General features: G+C 38.1%; 1 protein-coding gene across 1 annotated transcript; it reads right to left on the minus strand.

Annotated features, from left to right (window-relative positions):
- Positions 1-3267: 3267 nt before the first annotated feature.
- Positions 3268-18574, minus strand: alpl (alkaline phosphatase, biomineralization associated). Its single transcript, XM_038270571.1, has 9 exons — positions 18433-18574; positions 17256-17444; positions 16069-16244; positions 15116-15256; positions 14892-14961; positions 14646-14780; positions 9330-9521; positions 9108-9227; positions 3268-6238 (listed from the first exon to the last, which is right to left on the minus strand). Exons 1-9 carry the CDS (start codon positions 18572-18574, stop codon positions 5973-5975), a joined length of 1431 nt encoding a protein of 476 aa, XP_038126499.1. The 3' UTR covers positions 3268-5972.
- Positions 18575-19005: the final 431 nt, after the last annotated feature.

Genomic DNA, 19005 nt, shown 5'->3' on the forward strand with positions numbered 1-19005 from the left:
GCATGCAGACTGTTTCTAAAAACAAAAGAATGTGCCCCTCAACACAGTTTGGTGGAGTTTGGCTGATACCGTGATCGGATGCCGTTTGAGCAACAAGTCTATTCATGTAATTTAATCACTCATACATATTCCACCGTTGACTCTCTGGGGTGTTTTGCAAAGCAGAAGTGACTAGTAATGATAGGAACATAGCTACAAAGTAGGTCAGTCAAACTGTTAGAGTTGGGGCAGCACATATTGACTAGCAGAGTAGTTTGCCCAAAATGTTTATATGACCTTTAGATGAGCTCAAGAACAGTGTTTAAAAGAGCTTCATGAGATTGGGATTCGTCTACTTAATCTTTGAGATCATGTCTAACTCTCACCAATAGTTAAGTTACAAATGTGAAAAATGTAAATGTATAAAAGAAAGTGATTATAATTTTTTTGGATCAATCTGCAGCCATATCAGAATACACTTAACCCAGGGGTGTCAAACAGATTCCTGAAAGGGTCGTGTGGCTGCAGGTTTTCTTTCCAACCAAACACCAGAAACCACACAGCTCATCAAGTCATCGTGTTCAGTTTGGCTCACTTAATGAGATTTCTGGAGTCTAGTGTGCTATTGCTTGGTTGGAAAGAAAACCTGCAGCCACACGCTCTTTTCGGGAACAAGTTTGACATCCCTGACTTAGCCGTTGTACGACAATCTGACAGGTTAACTTTTACGTCAGGAAGTGAAATAGCGACCACAGAGAGCGAGGCTGTCTGAGTTTAAAGCAGTTTAGTTTTAAATTCTCTGCACCTCAGATAAAAAAATTTTGTTTATTACTTTACAAATAAAGTAGCCTAGTAGACGTCCTTACACTGTGTCAGACGTATGCATCTGACATCTTGTGCATGCGTTTTGACTGTGGGCATGCTGGTCTGATGGGCTTTGCTGATCTGACAGAACACCGGCAGTTGTAGCTTGTGGCTAAGGGACCCTGTCCTTCAGAGATGTGTTCATTCTGATGACTGCTGTTGGAGCTACATTAAAGGTACACTATGCAACCGGTGTTGATTTTCGAGCGAGGCTCCCCCCAGAGGGCGAAAGTAAAAGTGCACTGTCGTAAATATGCACAGCTGTTCTCCTGGTTTCTCCGTCAAGCCAGGCGCGGTTGTTTTGAGCTTAGCAGACAGGCAAACGCAACGAATGACTAATGCAGCGTTCACACCGCAGCTGGCGCGACAGAAGCAGCGAGTTTACATGCAAAGTCAATGGTTGGCGCGCGACAAGGTGCAGCAAAAGGTCCCGCCGCAAACGCGCTGCTGCTCGAGATGGAAAAGTAGAATTTTTGCTGCTCGACGCGCCGCATCAACCAATCAGAGAAGCTGATCTGGGAGCTGGCAGGGAGATAGACAGCGCTGATGATCAGAGCGCTATGATCACTCCTCTTAAACAGTTTATTGACGCCTAAATTAACTTAAAATGCAGAAATCTGCCGGCAGAATATGATGGCTTTTATTATCCTGCTGCCTGCAGTTTGGATTATTTAGATGAAAAACACCTACCAGCTGCCGCGGTGAACCGTGAGGAGGCGACCCGGCCAGAGGCTGCTGATGAAGGGATTCCTACTGTCGGCACACCGCTGGTATGTGGGGGTCTGAGCGGCTCCCACAGAAAAAATATTGGAAGGCAGGATGATAATCTGGATGAACTGACTGCACTGATTACGTTTTCAGGTGTATTTTCTGACTTAAAAACATATTAAAACTACTTTATTCCCACTGATCACAGCAAATATAGCTGCAAGGCAGAGAAAGGATAGTGAAGCTCCGCCCAACGCGCGTCAGACACACTTTTGCACCGCGCAGCCAGAGCAGCAAAGCTGCTTCAGCCGCGCGTCAGAACTAACTGGTACAAGCAGTAAAAATGAAGCAGCAGACGCGATTTTTCTGCTTTTGCTGCGTCCGGTGTGAACGTAGCATAACTGCACAAAGATCGCCACTGTGCTAGCAACGAGAATGCTTTTAACTGGGGGCGTGTAGCAGTTCTCGCCGTAAAGCAAGACCGACTCTCGCGAGACTTCTGAGCCTGTGGGTGCGGGCCGAGGGCTCCTGCAATTGCAAGTGCGGTATTTCCCCCACAGACCACCAGGGCGGCCGAGAATACCTTTTTTCAACCTGAAATTACTCATTTAATCATCCAAAACGTTATGGAACACATTAATTAACTGAAAAATGTTGCATAGTGTGCCTTTAAAAAAGGGTGTTAATAAGAGGCTAAAATAGGGACAAAGTTGGAGGTTCCAGGAATCGATGTTTGTTTTGGAGTGAAGAGGCACAGTTGATGACTTAGTACCTGCCAACAAAAATTAACCTGTCTCTTCCCTGCCTACTTAGCGTGTTTTTGCACAGATTGATTCATTGCAGCAGATTGATGCAGCTGACTCGCTGTCAGAGTGTGTTGGTAGACTCTACTTACAGTAAAGTTTAGCTTATAGATGGTAAAATTAAAAACACTGGGAGCAGCTTCAGGCTGAATTCTGATTGTCCACTGGGCAGCTAACTTGTTAGACTAAAAAGTCTTCTGCTCTACATAACCTTCACAAACAGCTTTCGCAGCTTCTCTGCTCCCCAGGGCCCAGGTCAAACGACGAATGGGCTTAATAGCTTAAGGGACTTTCAACTTCCTCTTCCATCATACCGAATTTCATTAGTGGTTTACGTTTGTTAGGTAGGCGTACAGCTGTGATTACCAATGAAATCAAATAATAGCTAAACATCCAACCAACCCTTCTGTGGCACCACCACTTTGATTACTGCAACATGGTGCTGCCAATGCCAAAAAATTATAAACAACACTCAGTTTTTTCTCTTATATGTTTATATTTTTATTTTTTGTAATATAATTATTGTTGATAGTAAGAGACAATCTCAAGTCAAGTTAATTGGTTGACCATTTCATCTCCACTTTAAAGCCAGACATCCTTGACTATAGAGCAGCCTCTGGAGCGACAAATCTGGGTTCTCCAACTGGCATTGCGATGGACTAGTCTCGGTTTGGCTGTTGCCAAAAAGAGAGTACTTGTATGTATGGCTGTCCCAATACAGCTTTTTAATTTCCGATACGATACCGATATTGAAGCTTTCAGAATTGACTAATACCAATAATCCATTCATCTATTAGATATTGTGTACTCTAGAATGTTACTAAAGACTTCATCAAGAAATATTACTAAAATAGAGAACAAAAATTATGAGATTAACCGACCCATGTAATATTAACCAATGAGTTACAGAAACTTTAAATAGAAGCAGAGTGTTTTATTATCAGCATGCCAATATCAGAAATTTCATTTGCCAACCAATTTAATCCGACATTAATATCTGATCCTGACACCCCTACTCGTTTGATTGGGTGCTGCCATGTGGGCTTCTGCATTCCAAGAGATTTTGCACAATATTCTCCTAACTTTGTAGGGACAGCTAGGAGATGGCTGAGCACCAGTTCACTAATACATGGATGAAGGAGTTTGGTGTGGATGAGTTTGCCTGACCTGCATAAAGTCTGGTCATTTACCTCATAGAACACCTTTAGGATAAAATAAAGATTGAAAGCAAGGCCTTCTTGTCCAATATCAGTCTATGACCTCACAAATGTGCCCCTAGAAGAAGTTCCCATAAACACAATAATAAACCTTGAGAACAACCCACTGAGTTTAAGTTAAAACAGCAAAGGATGGATCAACATCATGTCACAATCTAGATTTAATGGAGGTTTAATGGATTAAGAAGGGGATGTTGTTAAAGTTCAAATGCAAGTCAAGGCAAGTGAGCGAATACTTTACAGCGCATATATATAGTAATGATTATCCTCCTGCGTAAATTTAATAAAATTATTTGTAAAATATGCATCGTCAAACTTTATAAATTTAGTCATTAACTGCATTAAAAATGTGCTAAATGCGCCTGATTTCATGAGTATGTTGTGCATTAATTCGCTGTTGATTCCGCTCTTGGACACTGTCAGAGTGTTAAAGAGAAATCCCTGAGGTTTGAGCCTCGGTTTCTCGAGGTAAGCAGTGAGAATGTAGAGTACTGATTGGATAACTCGCCTAAATATGTTGGGTCGTATAGCTAGCTACTTGATGCTGATTGGCAAACATACTATTTTGTATTTACGTTTTTGAGCAGGCGAGGTGTTCCTAAGGAGTAGAGCGGTTGAAGTAATCATTCAGTCAGAACAGTCCTCTTGTGCTGAACTCTTGGCACGGCTTCTGGAGTTTTATATATATATATATATATATATATATATATATATATATATATATATGCAAACATTTGAGGCAAGTGGGAAAAAAGCTGTAGACCAACATTGCTTTCAGAAATATAAAGAACTAGAAAGAGTAACTAAAGCATGTCAATAGCTTTTTCCTTCAAACTAGCATCAATCTATAGGTGCACTCGCACAATGTCAAGGATTTTATAGGTTTATAGTCTGGTGTATTATCCACCAGGTATACCAACATGTGTAATGATTATCCCAGAGAGGTTGAATCACTGTCAAGAATCAACACAGAAAAAGACCTGTAGGAAGCTTAAAACTGGGTAAAGAACAAACAATCTGCTACCAAGGTTATGTTGTGAAAGATAGCTTCATGCCATGGCAAGAGGGGGCATAGTAACAAGACCCAAGGTATACTGCACCGATGAGGTCTCTCTCGCAAAGATTTCAAAACAGACTTGGTTTTTTAAAGATGTGCTGTTCAAACAATGAAGAAAGATAAAGAAACATGCAAGGTTGGGGATTGTGGATGCAGTGGTTGGCCAAGGAAACAGTGTGGCAGATAAAAGACGCATCAAACTTATTTCCTTTCATAATTGGTAAGATGTCTATCACTGCCATCAGCACATAACTAGCAGAAATATCTACTATCTGAAGAAGCCTGAAGTGGTATTCATGAAAGAGCTGCAGCCAACAAAAGCAATACCTCTGACATGGATATATTGCCTATTGACTTAAATATAAGCAAAAAGAAAAGGAACTGGGGGTTCCTAAGGCAGCAGGTGACTACCAACAATGAAAATATATGGCTGTAGCAGAAGGCAGTTTGTTCATCATATGGCTAAAGTACAGTACAATAATGAGCATCCACAGGTAACAGTGAAGTATGGTGTACGTTACTTTAACATTTGAGACTTCATTCCATAAATCAATTCAAATAGGAGATTTGGTCAGGATTACCATTGTTCTCAGTACTGATAAAATACAGGCAGATATTTATCCATCATACAAGACTATCAGAGACACATAATTGGCCCCAAATATATTTTTTAGTTCTTTTGAAAACTGTGTGAAAGTATACCTACAAAAATTTATGTGGTTTTAAAGTAAGAGGAAGACACACCAATGTCGATTTGATTTAGATCTCTTTGTTCATTCAATTAATGTTTTAGATCTTTTAAATCAAAATGAGTACACTTTAGTTTTTGAAAGCTTTTGTTGTTTACAGTACCTTTTCACACACCCCTAAAACGTATGCAAGTATTGTGTATTGTTCTATAAGAGAGAAATAGTTAAAGTGGTATGTTCCCCTTTGACTTGAAGCAGAATCATTTTTTTTTCATAAAAGATTAAACAACTGAAGTGAGCTGACAAATCCCTTTAACCCCCCCTAGGACTATATGGTTGAACAACCCTCTGCCAGCCTTCTTCACTGAACTGCTGAAACAGCCAGGAGAGAAAATGCTTGCTGTTAACATGTCCTATTTTTGGCTCAGCTGTTGTTGCTGGTTTGAACCTCCTTTTTTTTTGATAAATCAATCTACATAAATTCAGGCATTGCTGAATAGGAACTCACAATTTTCTTGATTAATTATGTAAAACTCAGTCTCATTATAAAAATATCATATGGAGACATTACAAAATGAAAAACACTACATAAAAAAATCTTGAAATAGGAAACCGGTTAAGAACAATATTGATGGAAAACAGTGCCTGTGGGGGGTCAGCACAGGAGCCGAGTGATTGTTAGAATGGTTGCAATGCTTGAAAACACTGGCTTTGAGCCCACTGCTCCGTCCTTTGAATAACAATGATCCTTGTTCTGGCCAATACAAGCCGCATATGCCATCACATGGGGAATGTAGTTTTGCTCATGGACTCCATGCAGCAGATGAGCTAGGGGACCTTTAGCAAAGACAGCCACGTCCTCCCCTCCATGAGTCTCGTAGTTCAGAGGTACAGCTGACTGGGCTCTGTAGTTGTTATCCTCTGCAAGAGATAGACACACAGTGAAAAGGTGGAACCCTAAAGTTATGTTTGGTTCAGGATCTGCTAAACAGGCCTGCTGATGTTTGGTTCTATCTCTAAAGTGTATAAGGCACTGCTAAAATATTTGTTTAGTTTAGTGAAACAGTGTACCCATGATAAGGCTGTTCAACATTTTTTAACAAATTTTAGGTAACATTATTACAGTATATTGGCTGAAAAAAGAAGTTAATCTGGTACAAGGACATCCATCTAAAGAAGATAAGTGATGCTGCCGCTATATTCCACCCTGGGTACGCTGAGGCCCGTACCACGAAGCGAACTCAACATAGCAGGATTATTTCCAGTTTATCCAGTTAAATCAATGCACAAGAATGTCAATCAGGAAGCTGGTTATGAACTCGCTAACTCAATGTAGCTTGAATTGATCATTAAACTGTGAACGTCCACGTATTAATAGGCGGATTCAAGATAGCAGACCAATCACAATCATGAGCAAAGAAGGGAGAGTGCCAAATTTCTCTTGTAAGGAGCAAAAACTCATCTTACAGAAATACGAAGAGGAAAAAAAAGTCTCGATGAAAAGTCCAAACTGTGGCAGCATTAAAGTTACGCCAAACGCTTGTGGGCTAAATCAGGAAATAAAACAACATCATTGGTTTTAAGGAGGGAGGAGAGAGAAGACAGTTTATTGACCAGGTTAGCTCTAGGTAGAATCTTACTATGGTTAAAGAAACAGAGGTTGACTAAACTCTCTTTGGGAAACGGAAAACTACAAGTTTCCCTAATTTCAGGTTTTAAAAACTTTTAAGTAGCTTTTGATTAAACCTGCTTTGCAAAACGGGCCCATGCAAAAGTCCTCAAATGCAGCCCTAAATGTACAGAAGTACCTTAATTTCTCTGGCATATAAACGCTATTTCAGCCTGTAAAAACCTGTATTGTTCATATTGTCATAGAGATCCAAAGCATCTACTCACAATTTGTGCTCGGATTTTTTTTTTACAGGTTTTTTTTATTGTTATTTAGCTTAATATTACAGTTGTGCAAGAAACAAATGAATGCCAGTGGTGTATTAGGACTTTATACAGGGGATAACAGATACAATAAAAGTACACGGTTGGTAAGTCAAAAAGGAGGAAAAATCTAAATAAATGAATACATTAAAAACGGTTCAATTTATCAATAATATATGTTGTTTTAACAGCTATTTGGTTTTTAAGTTTGTTTGTTTTTTGCGATATTGCTTTCTCTAATGTCTTTTTCAATCTGAATTAAATTGGGTCGTCAATGAAAGGGCACTTCATTGTTTCCCTAACAGCTGATTGGCTGATGGGTTTGCCTTTCAGAGTACATTACCATGGTGACTAGCCTCGCTTAGAATGAATCCAGCTTCATGGTATCGGAAAGAAAGGGTTAAGCCTAACCCAGTAATCTCGTGTCATTGTACTGGCCACTGTTCTCTCAGTGCTATGCAGTCTATTTTTACTTATTTATTTATTTATTTTTTTGGTCCTGGTAATTGGCATTATGGCGCAAAAGTTAACTTATGTTTTTCTTCACATCATATGTGTGGAAACATGTTTGGAAATTTCCATCCAAACACCGATGTTAACCTTCAATACTCTTCTCTTTTAACACATTCCAGACATATGGAGAATACAGTAGTTAAAATTCTTGCAGCTTGTTAAGTTTAACTGTCAGGCCTCTGTAATGCTCCTCTGAACAGTCTCTGTTTCATGTTTCTTTAATTATCAGCAGCTGTTACAATAATGCCTTGGTGTTAAAAAACAAAAAAAACAAAAAAAAACGTTTTGGGAATATTCGACATATACTAAATTTGAGACCTTTTAGATCCTTTGTAACCACTTTTTATAGGGCTAAAGAAAGATTAGATATAAAACAACTGAAATGGGGTGATTTTAACTAACTAAATAAGATAATCTAAAGCTAAATCTAAAGTATTGTTCAGTATCAAACATTATGCATATTTTTCATGATTTATGAAACTTTTCAAGCAGTAAATATTTAATGGTCTAATTTGTCACAAAACATGGGATATTAGGAGGGAGTGAAAGCTTTTGAGAAGTACAGTTAGCAGGCTCAGTAGTTTTCTCTGTACTTTCAACAGTAAAGTTGTTTTTCACTGATTAACTGATTCTAGCTGATTTTCTCAGCACACCTGCTGTAAACATCAGTGAACAGCTGCACTAAATATCAACTGCTTTTTTGCCGGAAAGAAATTGTGATTGTAGCCCTGATAGGCAGTATTTAGATATCTGCAATCTGCCCCATGCAACAGGCCAGACAAGAAAAGGCTTGTTCACAAAGCACCAATTTCAGTCCCAACTGTTTCTCAGGATACAAAAAAAAAACTGAAAGTAAACAGCATTGAGTTGGCATCAAAGTGTTCCATCAAAGCAGAATATGTGAAAGTGCAAATAACAACTGTTTCACAAAATTCAGTAGTCCGATTATTGATTGCTGGCTGCTGTAAAAAAAAAAAAAAAAAAAAAGCTTTCATTTCTGTTTTACTGGAACCAACAGTTTTTGCACATTTCAATAAAGCTATGAGAAATGCTTCTATTGCGAGGATCCATTATTAATATACATTTTTGCTATTTTTCTTCTTTTAGCCATGGATTTCAAACACCTGAATTGCTTTGGAGGTTTTTGTAAGATAAAAAACATCTTTATAAAAGAAGCCAGCTGGACTGGGAGCACAGACATATTCAGATTAGTTTATGACATATTCAGTGCCTTGCACAATCATTGGCACCCTAACAGCAAGCTAAATAAGAAATTAGCTTTACTTTATGACACAATCTGTCTGAATACATCCAGAATTTGAGCTCAAAGCAAAAGTCTAATTACCGTATTTAATTGTGGAAACATTCTCTCGTTGCCCATTGACAAGTTTGTAGCCAGGTCCATTTCCATACAAAATGGAGGTGAAAGGCTTCTGATCAATATCACTTAACATAGGGGCCAGGCCTGTGGAGATAATAATAAGGATAAGACAGAGCTTAAAAACAACTACAAAGAAAAAGACTTCCTCACAGCTACAGCTTGTTTGTTACTTCTATTGTTACATACCAAATATTGTGCTTCCTCTATGGGTGTAGCCTCCGAAGTTGAACACATGTGAATGGTCTGCGGTAACAACGGTCAGCGTGTCAAGTGTACTGGTCAGCAGATCTGCCCGGCCAATGGCTCGATCCATTTCCACAGCTTCATGCAAAGCCTGCTTGGCCTTACCCTCATGGTGACCATGGTCAATGCGTCCTCCTGTCGAATTAATTTCATTATACAAAGCAAGTACCATAGGTAAAATGGATTCCACATTTTTTATTTCAACACAGAAAATTAATCTTTTCAAATGAAATTACTTTCTTTTTTAGGAGGTTTTCTGCTTATTATGGTTGGTTTTATGATGGAAATTCAGTAATAATTTAAAAATGTTGCAGTCAGAACAATATATATATATATATATATATATATATATATATATATATATATATATATATATATATATATACGTGCTAACGTCTCTGTTAAACACTTTAAAAAACTCTGAAAATGGAATACGAAAGGTGGATTCTTGATTCTTGACGTCGGAGTACACAGAGTGAAGCGAAAAGACTACAACTGTGTAAACAGGCCCCATTTCCGTTTCCGGTGGCAGGGGAATATTGACTATTCCAACAGAACTCAATGGGATTTACAAAATGCTAAATAAAACACTACAGGAACGTTTTTTCTTTACGAAACTTTTTTTGGAACGTCATTGAACAGCGCTGTCGACCCGGTGAGTAGCATATTTTAAAAAAAGAACGTTTAGAGTTGTTTTAAGGACATTATTGGACATGCACTATGGAAACCATTCTGAAGCAGCCAGGGGTGGATTCTAAATGAGCCAAAAAGCAGAGACAGGACCAATTGTCAAAATTTTGGTGTCGATCATTCGATTTCATCCTGGACACTACAGAAAATGGGCTAAAAGTGTTAAAAACCGGAATTCTCCTTTAAGCAAATTTTTAAAGACTTTGTCATACAGACACAGTTTTTCAGGGTTACTCCCCATAATGTGCTACACAAAGCTAAATTAAAACAAGTGTTTTCCATTAATACGGATCCTAAGGAGGTCTTTTCCAGCCAGAATTTGAATAAGAGTGAGATATGATAAGCTAGGTGTGATGGTCATGCAGTGCTTTAAAGATTTTCTAAAACCTCTTTCCCACTGAAATTAGACGGCTAAAACAGGTTTTTCAAACATGGGTCGACCTGCTAATAATCAGCATTTGGCTCCCTTTCCATTGGACAAAAAAACTGGGTCTGACCCCCCTGCTAGCAAGCTGTGTTGCCTCTAATTTCCTGGTTTAACCTGTTTTTTCAGCCAGTGGGAAAGGGTATAAGTAAAAAGAGTGTAGGGAGGCTGTTGTAAAGGGAAAAGCTAAAACAAATTAAAAGAGATTCAAGTAAATGGTTAAAAAGGATGAACTGAAGAGAATCTGGTTGCAGCAATCTTAAAACCCCTCTGCTAGTCTATAAATAATTGAATGGATCAGCAGGTCAATACATAACAGATTTGTTGTCAGTGTATCAACCTCCCAGACCACTCAGGTCTTCTAGTTCCAGCCTAATCTATACACCCAGAACTAGAACCAAACATGGAGCAGCATTTAGTTCCTATTCTCCACTGATCCGGAAAAAATCCCAGAAGACTGCAAAAGTGCTGAAAGCCTGAGTTCATTTAAGTCAAAGTTAGAAGCCAATTTGTTTAGAGCTGCCTTTGACTGTTGAAGTTAAACTGTTAACTGAGGTAATATTAGCTTAAGGTTTTTTTTATCTTTATTTGCTTTTAATCTGCTTTTATTTTTCTTCTATTTTATTATGAAATTCATATAAAGCACTTTGAATTGTCCTTGTACTGAATTGTGCTATACAAATAAACTTACCTTAATTATCTTAAGGAGCCAGTATAAAGAAAACATGAAATACTTTATTTCCATTTTCTAACCAAGACTTGGGCAAAATGCCTTCATTTAAGACATCATTTCTGTCTTAATCTTTTTGTTCCTCTGATTGTCCCCAAGACTGCAATGTCCGTGAAGCTGTAATAAAACTTTTCATTAAGTTACCAGTCAGCTACAGGTCAGCTACATTTATTCAAATTGAGCATTTTATTCACATCATTTACAGCAGTTAGATTTTAATTAGTTTCTTTTTTATAATCAAAACTGGTCATTTCGAGATAGACTTTTCCTTTAAGCCAGCAAGATCACTCTTGGTTTGTTTTTGGAACAAACCAAGAATCTAGGCAATATGTTTTGAGTATTGCTTCCCAGAATGATCCTGGCTGCACTGATCCTGTATGCTGGCTAAAGCTGAGTTAGAATATAAAACAATCCCAAAAGATTAGGAAGCATCTACTTGAGGGGGCAGACATGTTGATCAAACTTGAATAATTTTAGTTACAATATTGTAACAATAATTTGATTAACTATAGCCTTTTGTTTTGTTCTGCATCAAATTTTTATAGCTCTAGTATCTTGTTTTGCATTCCTATACTTTTAATGAACTCATCTGGCAATACAGCTTTTAAAAGTTTGAAAGTTAGAATTCTAAGTGAAGAACACTTTTTACCCAGAAATTAGTGTTTATGTGTTCCATAATGCAATCGATCAGTTAAGTCATGTTAATATGCTTTATTCAATCAATTTAGGTGCTGTTAAACATCGCAAACAGGAGTCGGGATGAAGTTTGGGTGTATCCAAGCTTGCAGCTGTGGTTGGATGCTATTGTTCCAGATATGACCATCGAGATTATGTCTGAGAATCTTTTGTTGGAGTATTTTAACTCTGTATGACATTTCTAAAACAAAGACATTTTCACCAGTGTACCAGAAAAAACTAATTTTGTTGGTAAAGAACCTGCGGAGAGCCAACATCTGCCTTTAATTTCCTTTTTCTTTGATATATTACACCCTATGCATTTCTAAACCATAAACAGCAGTTGTAGAAGCATTGTTCTTGTTCAAAAATATGTTTGAACCACAGAAACAACAAAGGGAAACATTTACAGCACATTTTTTGCAGATTTACAAACATGTTTGAGAACATAAACAGGAGGAGGATGCATCATCCTCTCATGTCCCTCCTCAACTTTTAGGTCTGCTTCTCTGAAGTAGACTAATGTAACACTGGATATAATCATTCTTCAGTTTAACTAAAAGACTAAAAGGACTTTTAGTGTCGTATGGCACTGTGTTAGGATGATGTGTCTTTAATAATTTGCACTGTGCACAACTGCACTTCTTGCCGTTTCTACATCTGAACTTAGGAAGGTGCCCTCCGCATTTCGAAACCCTCTATTCTCACAGAGTGACGCTTTGATGGTTCACTGTCCTGAGAAAAAGGTCCTCTGTGGTGTTTTCCATTAAAAAGCATAAATCTAATCAAATTGACTTCATCAGAAGTTAAGTTAAAAAAAATTTGCTACTACCACGGTACGTCCTAAAAGAGCTTACGACATAAGGAATGTAACACAAAGCCAATATAATTTGCTCAAACACATAGATGAGTAGGCATAGCGACGTTTTTCCTGAAATTGCTTTGAAAACGTACATCTGTTCATAAAAATAAAAAAAGTTCTCTATAAACATTAAAATGACCACCATTCCAGTCTGGGCCATCAGTGTACCAATAACAGATGGTGATACAAGAACAACAACTAGGAATGTGGGAAAAAAATAAATTTGGAGATATATCGTCATTTTCTTCTGCCCGATATAACATTGATCTTTCTGTTCCAAATATTGATTTAAAAAACATTTTTACCCAAAACAATGAGAAATTGTTGAAATATTGCAATATATAGTGATATTGTATATTGATATTGTTATGCCATATGCTATGATCATGGTTTTTGGACATTGGGAACCAGTGCCCATATTTAATCTTAACATGATGACCAGAGAAGAGAATGCAATTTCAGCTCATAAGCAGCCGTAAGACCTCTGTAACCCCCCCCCCCCCCCCCCCCCCCCCCCCCCCCCCACAGCCAACTGCCTCCACTGGAACTCTCACAGAGGTTTGACTTGCCACCCCCCTCTGTGTTGAGGACAGTAAAGGGCTGGTTATACTCCCCGCAGCAGTGTTGCGCAGTGAGCTTGATGCAGACATTTTTGATTTATCCTCAATTTTGAAGCGTGGTCTGCGCTTTTTATTCAGCTTTTTATTCAGCTCAACGATTTGCATTGTAAATTGGTCTGAAAATATTCCAATCTCTCTAAATTAGTGAAAAACTAATTTGATCATATCCCAAATTCTTCCAGATAAACTTTGGTTTTCAAACATAAAATCCATCTTAGACTATAATGTGGTTTTCAACCATGTTTCCCCTTCCTCTTTGTACAGTTTAGTTTAGTTGAGTTTCACTAGTTTTAGATTAGAGATTTAAACTGAAATATGTTTGACTTGGAGCTGAATGTTTTTGGTAATAAACTCATATTTTGAACAGTTTTGGTGAATATACTCCATTTATGTGCAGAATTAATAGTTTGAACATGATTTGAGCTCGAATCACTCTTTCATTTACTGTTCTAGCACACAGCTAGTAGGGCATGTGCTCATACACAATACATACAATGTACTATTACAGATAACCTTCCCCAATTCTCTTCAGCTTCTTCGGCCTGTTGTTGATTTGATTCTTCGACCAATAAAATTCAGTTTTTTCATCTGCTCTGCAGAAACAAAGTTTCTTTTGTTTCCTTGTTTTTCTCTTCTTCCCGTGCTGACTAGCCAAAAGGAACACCACTAATGACTCATCGGTTCGCTATGAAAAACTGTTATTCTGGGAAGCTGGACGTGAACTGGAGTTCTTGCTCTGGAAGCTCTTTTATTTGGTCAAAATAGCCCCAAGTTGTTCCGAAAAACCTGTTTGGGAGCCTGAATGGCCTCTGAACCCCATTGGAAGAAAAGATGCATTGTCATAAGGCTTTAGGACCCGAGCTCAAGATGAAGAGTCACCCATCTCTCCCAAGAGTACGATGGTTGGACGGTTGGATGAGAGAGTTTTTTTTTTTTGTTGGTGTCTTTTTCATGCATTTTATGGTTGATGATGAGTAAACTACAGTCTTGTATTTAATATGCTGTCTGAGTGGTGACATTTTTCAACAAATGCTATATCTTTGGAGTTGACTGTTTCTTTTTTGTTTTTCTTACCAACTTTAGGGTTAAAATAGGTGTTTAGAACTCTTTATGATTAAAACACATTTGCATTTATGGTAAGATCTAAGTTAGATCTAAGCCTTCCAGACATAAAGATTAGTTCAGTACTTAGTCCCCTATCGGCAAAGTATCAGAACTAACCCGTAATGCTAGTGCATATCACGAGACAGAAGATTACCTTCCACAAGGAGGTAAAATCCATTGGGGTTCTTCTTTAGGATCTTGATGGCTACATCCACCATTTCTGTTAGTGAAGGATCAGTGTCACTGTTCCTCTCCAAATCGTAAGACATATCATTAGGTTCAAAAATACCTAAAGAAAAGGGTCACAACGGTGCAAAGAAAGATCCTGTTACACAAAGATAATAGGCATACAGCCTCCTCATTCTCACTTTAAGAGTCTTATAATGAAAATTAGACTTACCCAGCAAGTAATCCACATTTCTAGGGTCCAGAGATAGGAGCTGATTCTTGTTCCATACATAATGGGCCTTCTGTGGAACAGTTATCGATTTAAAAATAGTACTTTAACATTGAATTTATTTTAGAACTTCAAACAATGTGCTGTAACTGCACGGATTAGAAGGAAGCAAAAAATAAATAAATAAAAAAACAAGAGGAAAAGAGATGAATAAAAGAAAAGTTTACCATATCCTTCATTCTTGCTTTCCATTCTTCCACCAAGTTTCTTCCATCGTTTCGTGTGCCGCTATGCTTTGCTTGATTCGGGTATTCTACATCTGACATGTTCTTGGGATGCATATATTTCCTCCCTCCACCCATAAGCACCTGAAAGGTGGAAAGCTAGAATTAGATTTATGTCCTAAAGTACATCAAGGAATTGTGAAAGACAAAAAATGCACAAAATAAATGAAGGTCAGTATGTAAAAGGTAAATAGTCATTGAAGGCGTTCCAATATAAGATTTAGGGCAGGGGTCACCAACTTTTTTAAGGCTCAGTGATACTTCAGGGCAACTGAGTCATAGGAGGGGACCAATACTGACCTATGAACTGGAGGGATCAGCTTTTACCTAAACTTCATAAATAATAAGCATATTTTTATTGGTTTTTTTTTATCTCCTAGTTTTCTTCATAATATTGTCATTTTTAAATCTCTACAAATGCTTAAAAACTCTGTATGATTAAAATGAAGAAATGCTCTAAAAATGATTTAAAAAAAGAAGTGCAACAGAATAACAATGTCATTCTTAGCCCACTGATGAGTTGTGCTGTTTTCTAAGATGCTGTAGCCACCCCATGAGGCCCCTGAGGGCCTGTTGGTGCCCGTTGGCGCCACGTTGGTGACCCCTGATTTAGTGTAATCCCTCATCAGGCATTTTATTTTGCTACAAAGTCTACAATAATAAGTAAACTTGAAAGGGTAACTCAGAAGTGAATTATGACATAACGTAATTAACCATTCATCCAATCATACGGTGTCATAATTTATTCACATCCTCTAAACTTCAACTTCTGTTATATTACCAATAATGACTTTACTATAAAAACAAGTTAAATGATTATTTATCTAGAATTAAAAACGTGTTGTACTGCAATGAGAAAATGGGGATAAATAAACGTGGCTGGAACTTTGACTCACATCGATGTTGGGAATGTTTTCAAAAAGTTGTCTGGCAATATCCTTGCAGCCGGACTGCAGGGCTTCAGGTGGCATCTCATTGTCAGAGTACCAATCTCTGTCTACACAGTGGGCGTAGGCAGCACTTGGAGTTGCGTGGGTAAGACGTGTTGTTGTCACAATTCCCACGGACTTTCCTGTAATGTGGACACAGAAGCAGCTCTATAAATCAGGGGTCAGTTGTTGAATAACCAACAGAATGACATGTCACAGTAAAGCTTTAACCAGACCAGTAATCTGTCCAGCATGTGCAATCAGAAGCAATGCACACAAAAATAGTGGAAGATCGAGTTTATTATTTTTTTTTCTTTTTATTAAAAGCAACAACAAAATCTCCCAATCAATCCATCATTTTAGATAGTTTTTGCATTGTTTCCTGAGTACTGATCAGATTTATAAATACATATTTGTTTCTTTTCTCGATACTTGCTTTTCTTAAGCTTTATTCCTATAGAGTTAGGAACTCTGAAGGTTACTTGCTGATCTAACAGTAGCTTAGACAGCAAATCTGATAAGAGTGTGGACACAGAGAGACGCTTCAGCTGACTTTGATGATGAGTTGCACAGAAGTGGTAATAACATTACTAATCAATCAGGAAGTGTGGTGTTTGTGTCCGGAACACAGACGCAGTGCAAAATAGTACTACAACAAATACTAGAACTACAAAAATAAAACTGTGCACAAATAAACCTTTTCAGACAATAACTGTAGTGTTTTGTAAAATCAGTTGTTCAAAAAGCAGACAGAGAAAAAACAAAATCAAGTTTATTCCTCTTGTTTCAAACAGAAAAGATGGAATATCCCCCACCGATGTAAGGTCTGTCCAGAAGTGACTCTTGCCATTAACTTTATGTAACCCCTTTGTTGAATTGGGAATTACTTTTAATGAATAAACTTTGTTTAGGTCTAAAGCTCACTCACTGAATAAGGAATAATTGAAAAAGAATGACTAGAGGGATTTTCTACAAAGAGTTTTCAGAAACAATTAGGTTAGTTAAGTGAGTATTTGTTTAAAAAAGAGAAATCCAGACATTAACATAATATATACAGCAATGGTTTGTTCCCACACCTTAGGTCCTGAAATTTTAACTCAATTTAAACAGGTTGAAAAACAGCCAGTGTCATTGCAACTTTTGCATCTCCTTACTTGCATCCTTCGCCCATTTGAGGATGGAGGTGACCTCGTTGCCCTCTGTGGTGTTACATTGGGAGCGGACCGCAGCTGCACACACACCAACCGTGCCCTCGTTTGCTTTGACCCCACAGAGGAAAGCGGTGGCTGTGCCTGCGCTGTCCGGGACCTGCGCATTAGTGTTGTATGTCTGCAAAGACACACGTCAAAATGGTCGTATTGTTATTTTTAGTTATCATTACAGTTTTTTCTGAATGCTTAAGCGCTAATCGTGATTCTTGTAGCACAATTTCTAAAACTATTAATACGTATAGCAAAACCACTCACTGAGTTTGCAAAACTAAAAGCACAAACACTGCATTGCACTCAGTTTGCAATTTTGTACCACACATTTTGCAAAACTGTAGGCACAATTCACTGCACAACACTCTATTACCAAATTTCCAACACACTCCTAGTAAAATCATACACATGTATGGCTATCATTAACACTATTTTGCCAACTGTCTGGCACACTTTCACATGTGAAAACTGTTTTAGATAATTAGTTCACTTTGCAATCAGCCTAAGCACTATAAATAATAATAATTGATAATGACACCATCTTTCAAAAAAGGGCAATAAGCATTTCTTCATGAAGTCGTGTACTTGCACGCCACAGAATAAGAATGAAACAAATTTACAGAGTTCCTTTCGAGAGAAACACAGAACATGTAAAGCAACTGTGATATGACTATGTGCAGGTAAGCTATAGTGTCAATGGTTCTGAATTTGGAAGTGCATACTGTAGTGCTGTGCATGGGCCTGATGTGATGCATTTGTTTTGTCTTGTCCAGAGAGTGATGGAACTAGAAGCAGATGCCATGGGACATGAGCTACTTTTTGTAGATGAAGCTGGTTTTAACCTCAGTAAAACCAGGAGACGTGACAGGAACATTATTGGACATAACCAATACATAACATAACCATGTGTGCAGCTATAAGCCAAAATGGTGTTGTTCACCATCATGCAACCATAGGCCCATACAGCTCTGCACACATTATTGCATTCCTGGACACCTTACATGACATGCTCACTGTTCAGAGACCAGAGCATACCCAATATGTCATCATATGGGACAATGTTAATTTCCATAGGGCTGCTTTGGTCCGCAACTGGTTTACAGACCACCCATTCTTCATGGCACTCAACCTGCCTCCATACTCTCCATTCTTAAATCCCATTGAGGAGTTCTTCTCTGCCTGGCGCTGGAAAGTGTACGACCGTCATCCTCATCAACAGGTAGCCCTTTTACAGGCAATGGAGGAGGCATGTGGAGATATTGACCAGGCATCATGTCAGGCCTGCATACGGCATTCAAGGAGATAATTTCCCCGGTGCCTTGGACTGGAGGATATTGCATGCAATGTGGACGAAATTTTGTGGCCGGACCCAGGAAGACGACATGATGTAGGCTGATTGTTTTTTTTGTTTTTTGTGAAATTACTATTTTGTGTTCTGACTTTGTCTTGGTTTTGATGAGTGTGAATAAACAGCAATACTTGAAATTTGGAACCTTATATGTTTACATGACACTATGACAAAAGTATGACCTCAAATTGACATCTGTACACAGAGAAAGAGAAAGCCAGATGTGTTTTGTATTCATACCATCAGTGTGTAGTTGGCACATTGTGTGCTTAGTAGATGATGGCTTGTGTTTACTGTTTGATACGAAAACACCATTTTTACAAAGGTGTGAAGAGTTAATCTAGCTGTGTTCGC

Source organism: Cyprinodon tularosa, unplaced genomic scaffold, assembly GCF_016077235.1.
Source record: "Cyprinodon tularosa strain WSP-4 unplaced genomic scaffold, ASM1607723v1 ctg768, whole genome shotgun sequence".
Classification (NCBI taxonomy): domain Eukaryota; kingdom Metazoa; phylum Chordata; class Actinopteri; order Cyprinodontiformes; family Cyprinodontidae; genus Cyprinodon; species Cyprinodon tularosa.

What these genes read in the sequence shown, in the direction of transcription:
- alpl (XM_038270571.1), bottom strand. Translation starts at nt 18,574, where the DNA reads ATGCCTGGTCAATATCTCCACATGCCTCCTCCATTGCCTGTAAAAGGG. An exon ending in AAAACATTCCCAACATCGAT is followed by an intron (nt 15,257 to 16,068) that starts GTGAGTCAAAGT and finishes TCCACCTTTCAG; the next exon opens with GTGCTTATGGGTGGAGGGAG. An exon ending in AAGCAAGAATGAAGGATATG is followed by an intron (nt 14,962 to 15,115) that starts GTAAACTTTTCT and finishes ACTGTTCCACAG; the next exon opens with AAGGCCCATTATGTATGGAA.